The sequence below is a fragment of the Haliotis rubra genome, unplaced genomic scaffold (genome assembly GCF_003918875.1).
Source record: "Haliotis rubra isolate DU_JTF1 unplaced genomic scaffold, ASM391887v1 Scf1184, whole genome shotgun sequence".
Classification (NCBI taxonomy): Eukaryota; Metazoa; Mollusca; class Gastropoda; order Lepetellida; family Haliotidae; genus Haliotis; species Haliotis rubra.
Genome location: NW_025765097.1, coordinates 17,153 through 32,618, shown reverse-complemented (window position 1 = coordinate 32,618; position 15,466 = coordinate 17,153). Strand labels below are relative to the sequence as shown.

Here is a 15,466-nt window from a genome sequence, read left to right as displayed (position 1 = left end):
GTTACAGTATTAAAAACAAGAATAGAAAATAAAGAAGAAGCCATGGAATGAAGTCGGAATGAGAGAAATACATAGATCATACTTTTAGTCATGTCACTGCTTTGTAAAATAAGTTTACAGTACAGCTGCATCTCCCTTTTCAGGTTACTCCAGGAGTACAGTACATGTCACTTGTTAGCACAATGGAAGTAGTGTCCAGACACCTGTCACCTGATCACATTACACAACACACAGTTAGTCCAATGTGACTTCAGCTGAAGATGTAAAGGGCAACTTCACACTTGGATCTGTCTGATGATGTAGGGTTGACAGGCGACTTTTCCAACTTCACTGTTGAAGTAGAGCTTGAGGTACTCCCGCTGTTTCTTGGCCTCTATAGTGTCTCTGTTGGGACGCACCACATTTGCCAAATCATGCATGTTGACCGTCTCACGCCTCTGCCCATGGATGATGTTGTGGTGTTCTTCTTCTCTGTCGAAAAGTGAATCCTGAATGGCAGTGTACCTCATCCTCAGTATACTGTGAAGACAGACAGCAGCTTCAACCATTCTTCTGACGACATCTGGTCCCTGATGCAGTGTAGTTAGAAGGAATTGCCAGAGATTTGCCAAGATGCCAAAGGCATTCTCAACAACTCTGCGCGCACTGGATATCCTATAGTTGAAAACCAATTCATCGTCTGTGAGCCCCCGTCTGGAGTATGGCTTCATGAGATACTTTCTGACGGCAAAAGCGTCGTCCCTCAGAAGGAAGTATGGCGTGTCGACGTCGTCATATGGGAGCGGCACTGGTCTTGGGAAGTTAATGCTACCATCTTCGATGCATTCTTTAAGCTCTGAGGCGTTGAAGATCTGGGCATCGGACATGTGCCTCATTCCACCGACGTCTAACTTCAAGAACCTGTATTTGGCGTCTACCAATCCGAACAGGACGATGGAGAAGAATCCCTTGTAGTTATGGTATAGACTTCCAGAGGATGGTGGTTTTCTAATGGCGACGTGCTTCCCATCTAAGGCCCGCAGATCATGGGGGAGGTTCCATTCATCTTGGAAATCCCAGCTGAGTGATCTCCATTCCTGCTTAGTCTGTGGACACTGTATTACTTCGTCTTTGTAGTGATCGATGATAGCCTGACATACCTCGGGTAGGAAGCTTGCAATGGTGTGACGAGATACCCTGACATACCTCGGGTAGGAAGCTTGCAATGGTGTGACGAGATACCTTGACATACCTCGTGTAGGAAGCTTGCAATGGTGTGACGAGATACCCTGACATACCCGGGTAGGAAGCTTGCAATGGTGTGACGAGATACCCTGACATACCCTCGAGGAAGCTTGCAATGTTGTGACGAGATACCCTGACATACCTCGGGTAGGAAGCTTGCAATGGTGTGACGAGATACCCTGACATACCTCGTGTAGGAAGCTTGCAATGGTGTGACAAGATACCCTGACATACCCCGGGTAGGAAGCTTGCAATGGTGTGACGAGATACCCTGACATACCTCGGGTAGGAAGCTTGTAATGGTGTGACGAGATACCCTGACATACCTCGGGTTTCGAAGCTTCAAATGGTGTGACGAGATACCCCTGACATACCCTGAAGCAATACCCTTGCAATGACATACCCTCGGGTAGGAAGCTTGCAATGGTGTGACGAGATACCCTGACATACCTCGGGTTTCGAAGCTTCAAATGGTGTGACAAGATACCCTGACATACCCCGGGTAGGAAGCTTGCAATGGTGTGACGAGATACCCTGACATACCTCGGGTAGGAAGCTTGCAATGGTGTGACGAGATACCCTGACATACCCCGGGTAGGAAGCTTGCAATGGTGTGACGAGATACCCTGACATACCTCGGGTAGGAAGCTTGCAATGTTGTGACGAGATACCCTGACATACCTCGGGTAGGAAGCTTGCAATGGTGTGACGAGATACCCTGACATACCCCGGGTAGGAAGCTTGCAATAGTGTGACGAGATACCCTGAAGTTATATGCCAGAGTCGGACATATGTCACCAGAAGCCAGATGACGCATGGTGACAGCAAGTTTCAGGCCAGGACTGAGTGCGGCCCTGAAATTGGTGTCCTTCTCTGTTAGTCGAGGAGCCAAGACCATGAGCAACTCGTCAAAGAGGTTAGGTGGCACCCGGAGATAGTTGAAGAAGGACTGTTTGTCTTCGAAGCGGAGCTCCTCCAATAGATTGTCATAGTTACCAAGACCAATTCTTCGCTCCAGTCTCAGTCATGGACGCACCCAGAACCGTTTTGGAGTGTATGCCCTTCGTCTTGTTCGTCTTCTGTTGTGGATGGCAATATCTCGTTGCAATTCATTGTACTCATGTAGCAGCAGCAGTAGGCTTTTCCATGGTTATTATGTTATTATAGGCGGACTCAGGCGAAAATCCTTTGATCTTTACCGAAATTTCCGCAGAAATGACCCGCTCGTTCCGAAATAGAACGAGGGTCATTCGCGGTGTATACGCGCTTATTCCGTCCTGAAAGCAAATATTCCGCGCTTATTCCGCAGTGCTTCCGAAATTCTTCCCCGCCATCTGGATTAGTACCGTAACCGGGGCGGTGGGGTAGCCTAGTGGTTAACACGTTGGCTCGTCACGCCGAAGACCCGAGTTCGAATGGGTACAATGTGTGAAGCCCATTTCTGGTGTCCCCCGCCGTGATGTTGCTGGAGTATTGCTAAAAGGGGCGTAAAACCAAAACTCAGTCAGTCAGTCAGTACCGTAACCTAACGTAGCTATTCCTTGCATGTTCTGCGGTTTCAGAGTGTGTTCTGCAAATTGTCCGAAGGTTTTCCGTTCTAATCCGTACTCGTTCCTAGGTGTTCTGCAGTTTCTCCGTGGAATTTTCCGCCGCTGCGCCTAGGTTTTGAAGTATGTGTTCCGAAGAATCCGTAAATGTTCCGAAGGTATTTCGAAGGATTATCAATTTCCATTTTTCCGTGGCATTTTGTCCAATTTTCCGCGCTAAAATACCGAAGCTCGTCCGTAGACTCCATTCCGCGCACGTCCGCGAAGGTCCTCCCGTGCCGCAGCCCAGTGAAATGGGGTTATAATATGACATGTGTCATTCGTCTTTACTGACATTTTTGTTTTTCATCAAACTTGTGTTTCGGCTGTAAAGCATGATGACAATTACCAATTTCGCGAAAACCAACTGTCACCACTCCACTCATTTTGAGTGATCCAGACATATAATTGTCATTATTAATCAGCATGTTCGCCCTATCTGTTTAGGCAGATATTCGAAACATATTGTTGTCTGGTTTTGTCATTTTGAACGAAGCAATGGAATATATCGAGCCAGCCATCATGGAGTGTAAGCAAATTCACCTCTGTGGTTTAAATATAGGCATATTCCTGAAAAATGACACCTCGTATCAGCGCTTCCACCGACGGTTGTCAGAACATGTTGGAGGAATGATGTCATCATTATGTTACTCTTACCATCATTACAACAAGTATTGGAGACTTTACCAATCATCAGCCAGTTAACACATTATTAATATATTTATTTATATTACTTCATCGTGGATCATTACATGATAATTTGTTTATGTCAACCTGCGACGATATCCATTGGACTAGACGCCGGTTAATGACAGCGAAAGTGACGTTCATAAGCGTTTATTTTGATCTCACATTATTCTTGAAATGACGTCGTATTGACTGACTATTACACGGTAACTGCCATACACGAATGCGTCCAGAAGGGTTGTTTTCAATCTTTTGAACCTCACTACGCCGACATTAAGATTGCTGGGAAAAACTTACAGACGAATAGCCTCGTGACGAAGAAATGCACATCCAGATAACAGTAGTATCGACTCGATCCGTGTGTAGATTTGACAGTGACGGTGTACAGCCATCTTTCAATTTACCTGAGAATTTACAAGCCTTAATAATCAGCTTTCAGCTGCAAACTGATCAATGCAATCAACTGACTAACACTAGCGCTGTGAAAAACTTATTGAGGTAGGTTTTAAAATAACTTTCTAATTTAATGATGATAGCATTTAAATATATTTGTTGTAACCAAATACAAAACTAATTACATTACTGTAGGTGCATTTCCGCAAACATACACTTATCTTATCTATTCTTTTGAGGAACTATAGCTTTCCATGTATCTGTTATTGCGTTTGTCTATCCTACTTACGTTTGTTAACATATGTCGGTTTCTTCAAAGATTTTATCTATCTTTGCTGATCACAATGTACGCAGTTATGGAAACTCAACTATTTTTACGAAGTTCCTTAAACATAGAGTTGACTGTGCACCTTTGGCTTTAGCAGTGATCTAAACAGAACCGTAACGTATTCTTTTTCATTTTCAGCATGTGTTAGTTATAGTGGTATATGATGTCAGGATATTTGGTTGGGCTATTCATCCTCAAGCCAAACTATTTATACACGCCATGTTGACCTTCGCCATCAATCAGGAAGAATTAAACAACGAACAAACGATTATAGCATCAAAAGTCTCAGTAAAAACCCTGGAAGTCGTTTTTGGCCTATGGCCTCATATCACGATAGTATGGTAATCTACCTTCCGCTGCTGGCGATCAACATCCCGGTTTTACATTCTATTGTCTTGAATAGTGAAATAAATGTAAGGCTAAATATGGTAGTTTTAAGTGTCATATTTGTGATATTCTAATTGTTTTTCTTTCTCTGTGAACAGTACTTTATAAACTTACCTTACGCATTATGTATGTATAACAGTTTCTTGTTTCAGTCACAATATGGTTGAAATACTATGTATGTAACTATAAATCATAACTCACTCACTCACCGTACGGTATTATTCCCTAATGCAAGAGCACTAACTGGCAAAACTTGTGTTCGAGGTGCGCTATTTCCTAGTGCTCTATAATCAACATATGTTCATGTTACAGAACCGAAGGTACACTGGTAGCTCATGCACAGAACGTGAGTATCGATGGGCATGTATACCTGTGTAATGGATATGCTGACAAAGCATGAAATGTATTTTATGCTTTCACATTGTAAGTCGACATATAAAGACAGCATCACATATGTCATATATTGACTGATCGGTATAATATTGGTAAAGAAACTAAATACGCAGAATGTAACAACATATCTATTCTATTGTTGCTGATTCTGTGAATGTCCACATCCAAGTGATGAATCTTCCCTGTTGTGTTTTATGAGGACTTGTCTGATGAAGTGCCATCGCAGATGTCACAGCAGTTGCCCGCTATGACTTGGCAATATCCCCTTCAACCACGTGCACATCATCTCCGAACGACAGGATCGCCCGTGTGAATGATTTGTGTCGACATTTCTGCTAGCACTTTGGCAGCTAATTGTCCTACATGTCTTACATTTGAACTGTTTCTGTCATATGACTGAAGTTCAATCTAATGTTGACAGAAACTTTAACATCACATTTTCAAATATATTCACTCTTGATTTACCCTTATAGATTCAACAAGTACATTGAGCTCGAGGTTCTAAATCGAATGGAGTAATACCGCTAGATTGAATGACTCCATACGTTTCTCAAACCCAATAACATGTTAAATAGATGAATGACTGCGGAAACAGGAACTGGCTGAACATACCCCAACTGTCTTTTTGCAGTATTACATCCAAGAGGGAGCCTGTGCTGAATTGGAAGGATGTCAATACACCATAACTCGTATGCCACTATCTGTTAAATACTGATACTACAACAGAGGGGAAAATTGAAAGTGCTGAGTTGGACAGTTTGCATGGTGACCGGGTCGGTCCTTTGGGCCATGTGTTGTACCTGCAGGAGAGCCTAAGACTGACCGCTGGATAAGGAGGCACGACAAGCACCATATCATACCAACTGTAGTAAGCTGCCAACTTTCCCTGGTCTATTGTCATTCTGTTAGTCTTCTCTGGTAGACATTTTATATATATATAATGCTACAAGACCAAGAGTTAATCTGGAGGAAGACGTTTGGGAATAGGACAGTTTCAGAAGATTGTCAAATACAAATGTTATCTGTAATTGTCTTTGTTTTTTTCTGCTGTTTGTTGTTTAACGCGACTGTCTGTAAATAATAAAACCCAGTGATCAACGTCATGAGCATCGATCTATGCAACTAGAATACGCTGACATTCTGTAATTGTCAACACTAGCACTCCAGTGCAGTTTCAATACATGGAAACACATTGCAGTCAGGATGGAATAATATGACGTCGAACTGGATTGGCTTTGACGTCAGGATACAAAGGATGATGTCAGATGATTACGTGATAACTGAATCAGCAAAAACATTTCGAATAATAAAGTATGGTATAGTTCTGAAACGGATTGACCATATTTAATTGTTAAATAAAGTGTTGTCCATTTCGATAAGACGAATGGCGCGTTGTTTCAAATTTGCAAATGAAGATAAAATTGTTATCAAGTAATGAATGCCTACGCAATCACAGTCGTAGATAATTTCATCAATCCAATTTCACAGTCAACTACAGCAAAGACGCATTCATTTTACAGTTTTCGATGGCATTGGGCATTTATTCAAGAATCCTGCGAGGCCGACATCTGTAGGATGTAACAGACTCAGCCTGCTGTACCAACGTGCCAGTATTGTTTTAACAAATCAATGACTTAATGTTTGTTTCGATTACGTAGAGCCAGTGAACAGACGTTCACCTACATTTTATTGAAGGTTGTTGTTGCTATTTACTAGGCCATAAAAAATTCAAATTTAGAAAAAAGTCCTTTCTCCAAACCCGAAGCATCAAGGCAGAGATCAGCTTACCAGGTAGTCTACAAAAGACTGACATTGGAGACGATTTACTGCTTATGGATGCTTCTGATACACAGCAGGCGTTCAAAGTGGGAAACAAAACATAAACATAAAAATACAGAGAGTGCCTGTTAACAAACTCCTTGTCATCAAAGACAAGAACAATCCGCCGCTAACTGTTACCCGAACGAACATACTTTGCTAAGAATAATTTGAACAACGAAAGTTGAAATCAGTTGAAATCAGTGACGCCTGAAAACTATTCTTTGTTCAAAATGACGCAACGATGTACGGTTGATGATTTCAGAATTGTACTTGCCACTGTGTCTTGCAAAAGTATCGAGTGTCACTGAAATGCTGAATATCTGTCCACTGAGGTCACAACAGGTCAACTCTGGTCATCTTCATGGGAAGTATTTCTCAGTTTTCTTCAGATGAAAGGTGAACTTGAAAATCGCCACTCAGTATATAGTTAGAGTATCTTGACAGTATCCTTGTGGCATGCATGGAGTGAAGTATTTTGAATTTCTGGTCAATTCACAGCACCAATTGAGTGCCCTAAATATACTCACTGGTGATTTTCAAGTTCAGCTTCCATCTGAAGAAAACTGAGAAATACTTGACCCTATATATATATCTTGACCATTTTCTCTCGACATGCATGAAATGATATATCTATATTGTGCACAACAGGTGTCATTCCAAATATTGTTTCACACACGTAAAGAGAAAGGGCCCGTCGCTTCTCATTCACTCGACAAAACCTGACACAAATATTTTGGCAGACGCTCCCTCAATCGGTATATTTGATCAACATTATAACCCGTCCCACACTTGGAGTTACCGATTACAATTTCCTGGAAACTTCTTGAGCCTTCAATATCTTGTTATTGCGTAGATCGATGTTCATGCTGTTGGTCCCTGGATTGTCTGGTACAGATTCGAGTATTTACAGACCGCCGCCATGTAGCTGGAATATTGCTGAGTGCGGCGTTAAACAACAACAAAAAACTTATAATCTTATAATATATTTCCAAACCTATATCAGGATAAACTTCTATTGACCTACTGCTCGAGTCATTTAACGTATTATCATTATTTGAGATATTTAAAAAAATATTGTTGAAATCAAGAATTCTGATGTAAAACGGCCAAATCCCAATGCTGAAGACATGACACGTTTAAGCTGGTACAACCCTAATAGATGTGATATGATTGGCATTGACAGTCACTCTTCATGTCGACGATCCCGTCTCGATTCTCATGAAGGAGTTGTTTTGAAACGTCCGACAGTGTAATACTGCTGCAGTTACTCCCTCACACCAAATGACCAAATTGCTGACACGTCCTTGACAACCGGACATCCGTGTAGGGCACCGCCGACGTATATTACATAATGGTTGTAGCCATGTTAACAAATTACCTCTATTTCCTTACACAGCCTTTCATCACTTGGATCAAAGAGTGAACTGTCTCTGCTGTCTCGCCACCAAGTCTACGATCTGATGACTGTTGTGTTTAGACAAACTTGAAACAAATCAATCATGCGATTAGCTGACTGCCCGCTCCACCATTGGTGATGATATTCACCAAGTTTGTAAATGCAATATAGCAAGCACATATGTGTATGAGACATCCAAATAAACATTTTTGTTGATGATATCAATAAAACCTTAACAAGCATTTTGAAAATTTCAAACACATCCACCGACATGAACATATCTACCTACCCAGCCACCCACCTACCTACCACTCACCTACAAACGCGACTCACGCACACACGCACACACACACACACACACACACATACAATACCATACACACATACATACATACATTTTATATACATACACGCAGATGAGCGCAGTCATCACGAAATAACGTTAAATCCCACCTCACCTCATCCCTCACTTTGTCAATCAATATTCACCAATTCTAGCAGATAAATGTATCTGATACTAGCATAGCTCTGAAACAGTCATTATTTCCCAGACTTTTCGACCAGAATAACTAGGCACGTTAAAATTAACGAAACTGACACTATAATCATCTTTCCAAAAAGGTTCATAGAACAGTGAGTGGGGACACCGTGATTAACGCAACTGTCTGCAGCATCCTGATAGTATCACGGTGGATATGGACCTGACAAACACGTGGTTGATATAATGAGTAACGTCAGACGCAGTCAACCACAACTAAGTCATGTGGTTTACCATCCAATTTCACTATCCTTTCATGACAAGAAAACTACTTTAATGGTTACCAAGTGCACCCCTTTTCAGACAGACAGAAAACAAATGAATGTCATGTCATGTATATATTCAGTATTCAGAAAAATGTGTGTGAGGTAGTAAGTGCACTTTAAATAGTCTTTATACCTGATAGGTTACATTCTCAGACGTCCAAGTCATTTGCCAGCGCGATTATTATACTTCATAGCCTAACCCACAAATTAGTAAAATTATGCCAGTTCGAGGGAAAGTATTTTTGTCATATTACTACTTGTGATAGGATTCCTTGCCAGTAAAATTAATTGGCTAAACCCAGGATATTAATGTATGAAACATTGGGTCTGTTCTTCGCGATGGGACAAATCTGACGATAATAAAGTATTTTTCAAGAGTAATCTTAATCGGTGATAGGAAGTGTCATATAATGGTAATTCAATAAAGAGTTATGGGTTTAAGTCGTATAATGTGAACTAAGCCTCAAAAAGGAAATTGGTCTCATGATTGAAGAATATTTTAAAACTGGAAATTGTCGTCTGATCGCTGGAGGAAGTCCGCCAGACATTCTTCGGTGGCGTATTGATTACATCTATCCTCTACTGTGCGCACTGATGTTGAGCGTGTATGTATCTTTGTCTGTTTATTGTTAAAGAAAAATAATTTCATTTTCGTTATTATCCATAAGGTTCTGTGTCGTTACCAAATAAATGAGATCTTGAACTCAAAGATGTTGAGATATTACTAAAGAAATACAGATGATGTGTGCAATGTAGAATACAACCCCCAAGCACTCATACTATGCTTTATGAAACGGTAATGGTTATTAGTTTCTATTCCAGTTTTTGCATACATAGCCTTTGAGTGATTCTAATTACAAAATTCGACATTAACAAAACATACATTCAAGTAAACGATTCATGTAATGCTCATCTGAAAATAACTGCCAGCATCGATTACACGTTCCATACTAACATCGTGTTCTTGCAAGTCCACCCACAACGTAATTGATTAAGAAAAAAGTTGATCTTTACGTAAGTATTAATAGAATATTACTCAATCATTTCCACAGTTGGATGCCGTTGTACAAAGCGATCTTAGCGCTAACGTGATCGTAACTCCCATACTTTAACATAGACTTACGGCTTGCATAGCGCTAAGGTGATCGTAACTCCCATACCTTAACATAGACTTACGGCTTGCATAGCGCTAAGGTGATCGTAACTCCCATACCTTAACATAGACTTACGGCTTGCATAGCGCTAAGGCTGCTTTGTACAACGGCACCCTGGTCTATTGACAAGAAGTAAATCATTTTATCAGGTAATTATTAAGCATCTCCGAAACGACGAAAGCAGACGAAAGCAAAGCCCCATGTAGACACATTATGTTTTGTTTGAATTAGATGTTGAATTACGTACATTACCTATCTCGTTCTCAGGTCAAACACGTTTGACCTCCTAGGATTTGTACCTGACGCTTGATGAAAAAACAAGAACTAGTTGGTTGGATTCAGGAAACTGTGTGTGAGTGAGGTAGTTTACATACATGTTCATGCACATGGGTGTCCACCAGTACGACAATATATGTGTGTAGTGCCAGTGGTAGTGGGGTAGCCCGAATGGTTAAAGCGTTCGCCCGTGACCCGTCACGCCGAAGACCCGAGTTCGATTCCTCACAAGGGTAAAATGTGTGAAGCCTATTTCTGGTCATTGACATTTGCCTATTAGTTTAAGATCCACTAGGCACTGAAATAGTTTAACCTTTTTCATGCCAATGTTAACATATGGGAACATGCCATAAAAGGTTTTGTAACTTTTTTATGCATGGAGATAAATTGATAGTTTTTTAACCATATTGATCTTAAGATAATTGCCAAGGTTCTAACAGTCAAATCATATTTTGAAGTTTTTATTAAAGGATTGACGAGGGTCCAAAAATGGCCCAAAACGTGTTTTCAGCCGAAAACGGTCTAAAAAATATCGACAAATACAATTGCATTATTTTAATGGCAGGATCATCTTTAAAATCAAATTATTTACATAAACCCCATTAATAGATAAGAAAAACAACGAATGATCTGTTCAATTCTTTATTTCAAATAATATAATAAGAATTATATAGTAAATATTCTATAGCGTCTAACTTCAATCCATACAGGTTGCTCGATGGCGCTTTGTACAGGAGATATGAAAAAAAGTAATTCAGAATAGCTAGTCAAAAGCTTGCTTGAAGAGATGTGTGTTTAAGAGAGTCTTAAAATGAGGTTTGTCACAATCCTTATAGGTAGAGGTAGATCGTTCCACAGTAGGTGAGCTGAGGCAGAGAAGGCTCTATCAGCCATTGATGATTTCATGATTGGGACTGATAGGCGTAGATGGTCGACAAAACGGAGAGTACGGGTTGGTTGGTTGGTTGCTGGTTGCTGACAAGGCTTCTGACACGATGATTTATCATAGACACAGTTTTGGGCTAGAAGAAGTATCTTGTAGGGAATCCTGAATTTCGCGGGCAGCCAGTGGAGGTGATAGCCAGTTCAGGATAGGTGTTATATGCTCTGTTCGCGGCGTGCGTGTTACAACCCTTGTTGCTGCATTCTGGATTCGCTGTAACTTTGGAATCAGAGATGAAGGAATATGAAAGAAATGGGAGTTACAATAATACAGTCGTGATGTGATGAGAGTCTGCATAAGAAGTTGTGCCGTTACATGGTCAAGTAGATGGCAGACTTTACCGATGTTGTGAATGTGGACGATGCAGGTTTTGCTAACGTTCTGGGACATGCAAATATGATTCCACGATTTCTTGCAGATGGAGTGGTCCGACTTTGCTGTTGCCAATGTTAAGTGACATACCTGCAGGCACTCTCAAATGCTGCTGTTTAGAACCAAGTAGTAGAAATTCTGTTTTACTGTTATTCAATCTGAGAAAATTCACAGTCATCCAGGATCTAACCTCACAGAGGCTTCAATTTGACTGATTCCAGAAGCGGTTTCAGATGGCTTTTGAGATATGTAGATCTGATTGTCATCAGCATAGAGATGAAAGATCAAACCGTGTTTCCTGATTATATCACCTATATTGGACGGATACCCTGTGGAACACCAACGTCAACTGTTGTCGGTAGTAATTAAGGTAACATCGCCAATCTTGACAACCTGGTGAACAGATTGGATCAAGCAAGAAACAGCCTTTCCTGTAAAACCGAGTCTTTCCTCCAAGCGAGAAAGCGGTATCGTGTGGTCTATGGTGTCGAAGCCTGATGATAAATCAGGAAAAGACAAGCAGGGTGACATTCTGCTGGTCCATTGCCCTGATGACGTCGTTATGGACACGAACAAACGCAGTTTCTGTGTTATGTTTGGATTTATAAGCACTCTGGAAGGCTTCAAGCAGGTCGTTCTTGAGTAGGTGTCCTTTAAGCCTTCGTGGAAATATTTTCTCCAAATATTTTTTAAATGAAAGACAGATTAGATACTGGCCGGTAGTTGTTTTAAGTCATCCAGATTTACATTGGCCTTTTTAATGAGAGGAGTGACGACTGCCTGGAACCGTGGCATCCCCAATGAGCTGTTGACCACATTGGATAATGGACTGATGAGAGAATCTAAGCTTGCTTTAAACAGACATGTTGGCATGGCATCCAGACTAGAAGAAGTTGCTTTAGCTTTGGATATAACATATCTTATTTCTCCTGGATAGGTTAAGGAGAGTTCAGACAAATATTTACCACTTAAACATGACTCTGTGAAAATCTGCAGATTCTGCAGAGTATCTATAATGTAAAGTTCTTGACGTATATGCCTTATCTTGGCGTGGAAAAAATCTGCAAATCTGTTGCCTTGAGATAAATTGTCGGTATGTTCTGGAAGAGTGTAATTTGTACCCCTCTTCTTTTTCAACAAGGAATATAATTCCTTGAAATTACTGCAGTTGCGTGCTATCGAGGTGCATACAAAGACGATCCATTGTCATTAGAAAACTGCCTTATGTCTATATTTCGAGTCTTCCTGTAGCTTAATTCTTTTCTCACTTGCTTAGGTTTAGTAAGTTTGACAGAGCACTGAATTGGTTAATGATCAGATATCTGTTTGTCAGTAACATCAACGACATCCAGAATATCACAACTATCTTTGGTTATGACTATGTCTAGTGTACCTGACCCATGAATTGTACCAGACACGTGCTGTAGGCGATTTATACACACAAGACACACAGAATCGACATTGATACTGAAATCCCCCCATTAGAACCATATGACCTGGTTCAAGGGCAATTTTGTCAAGGAACATTCAGAAACACTTACCACATGATTTTGGTCGCTGACATTTTGCGAAGAAAACCCATTCCAGCTGCGTTAGTGGAGGTAGCAATCAATACCAATCTACTGCAAGTTATATACCACCTCATCATCGTAATTTATGTGATTGTCTAACAAACATTTAATTGCCTAGCTCTTCCCGGAACATTCCTGCATCATCGATTTATGTGTTAAAGAAAGTTTTGTTCACTCACTAAATTTCAAGAAATTAAAGATGTGTTGCAAAATTATAGTTTTGTATCATTTTTCACGATGATCCTGCCAGTGTTCCCATGTGGGAACATACAGCTATCTCTGAAACCGTTTGTGATATCACTATCAAATTTTGGATTTTTTCTTAGTTACACCATTAATAAGATTGTGAAGTGTTTCTGACAATGGGATCTAGTACCGGTATGATAAAGGTTCAGACTCACTGCTTCATCAACATAATGAGATTAAGAGTAAAGGAACTATCATGTATTTGTGTGTGCCTGAGCGCACGACGTCACTGACCGAACGCCTATACTGCTTAACCTTGCGCATTTGATGTGATTCCTACAATTAGCAGACACCGATTTCAATTATTACTACTTACCCACTTCAAATGCCAGAGCCTGTCAAAACTTTGTGACCACAACAACGTGTGTATTTACAACATGATACACTTTCAGCTAGGTGCCCCTAATACAGCGTGTCCAATTGATTGGCTAACATCTTTTGTTATTACAATGGAATCGTAAAGCAGCAATGATAAGATTTTTTGTTATTCTTTTACAGGGAAGACATAGCATGTGAAGTAGTGAGTTACTGCTTTATTCCATTAATAAGACGGGGAACACAGGCAAAGAGATTTGGCCTTTAAGATACCCAATTTACCTTCATATGAAGTGTAGAAGGGACGTCCTTCAAAAAGCCAATCAGCCATAAGTGTACTCCTGATCATGATACAAAAACCCGTTTCCGTAGCAAGATAAAGTGACACCATTTACACCTGGTCCCCTTGGTGAATAACTGCACTGTTTATTTCATATGAACAGTTAAATGTCTGGTTTATACACTTATATACTTCAGTACATCGGTGGTACAATTGTCATATTCATCGATTGACTGTACATTCAACTAGACGCTAGTTGTATTGCGTTTTACTGTTCTACTGGTTCTCAGGATACACAGACTACTTGGAGGATATAGTTCACATACACTATGGTATGTATCGTTAAAATTATGAATTAAATATGAAGCAACCTAACTATGTATCATGATCATCATAATGGTTGCACACAGTACAGAATACGCGATGCAAGTCGTGCGATCTACGTATTGCCATTTACACAGGGACGTATTAAGATTGGAAACAACAGGTGAGCGCGTTGCCTTTGTACGCAATATTCCGGCAAACTCGCGGCGGAGGACTCCAGAAATGACCTTCACACATTGTAACCATGAGGGAAAACAGAACCCATGTCTTCGAGCGAACGCTTTAAATACTAGGCCCTCACGTTTGAAAGTAAATAGTGTTGTGAGGACATGTATGTTTATGTGCCATGCGTAGACTGGCATTGAGTGATCCCACATATAACGGCTTTACCTTATCAGGTTTCAAGCCGAGTTAACTACTTTCGTCGAGAGTCAAGGTGTTTGGCTCAGATCATAAGGTCCGGGGTTCAGGTCTTCTTGCGGGATTCGGAAATTTTATGACCGCTACTTTCTCGGGGTACTTTGTGGGTTTAGTCTGTCAACAATGCAGAATTCCCCAAGCATTGCGACTCCTACAGAACTCGTATCACACTAAATCAATATCTATAAGCTGGAATAGATGATCGTGCATTCGTGCGCAAGGTCACGTATCTCTTTTCTGTATATGTCTCTTTGTTAACTGAAAATTGCATACTGACAGACTATCGGTCGCATTCGTGAAAGTGTAAATAATGATTGGCGTGAATAACTAAAATAACTACTAATGTATGCCATGTATTATTATATAACTACAATGGCAAGACTGATTTTGACATGTTGATAAGGAAACATGATAATCTAATGAGAATCTGAGAGCCTGCTACAGATTGTTCTCCAATGTTTGGACGTACAGAACATGTCACTTGGGGATCACTAAATGAATGTCATATTCAAACGTCACTTGTTAAATTGTGAATTCTCCTTCTCA

The 15,466-nt window shown here is 40.6% G+C and overlaps 1 protein-coding gene across 1 annotated transcript; it reads right to left on the bottom strand.

Moving 5' to 3' along the window:
* Positions 1 to 275: 275 nt before the first annotated feature.
* Positions 276 to 1,229, bottom strand: LOC124259868 (putative nuclease HARBI1). Its single transcript, XM_046694088.1, has one exon. It carries the CDS (start codon positions 1,227 to 1,229, stop codon positions 276 to 278), a length of 954 nt encoding a protein of 317 aa, XP_046550044.1.
* Between the last annotated feature and the right edge of the window lie 14,237 nt (positions 1,230 to 15,466).

Excerpts from the sequence above, each read along its gene's own strand:
- LOC124259868 (XM_046694088.1), bottom strand. The coding sequence starts at position 1,229 with ATGTCAAGGTATCTCGTCACACCATTGCAAGCTTCCTACCCGAGGTAT.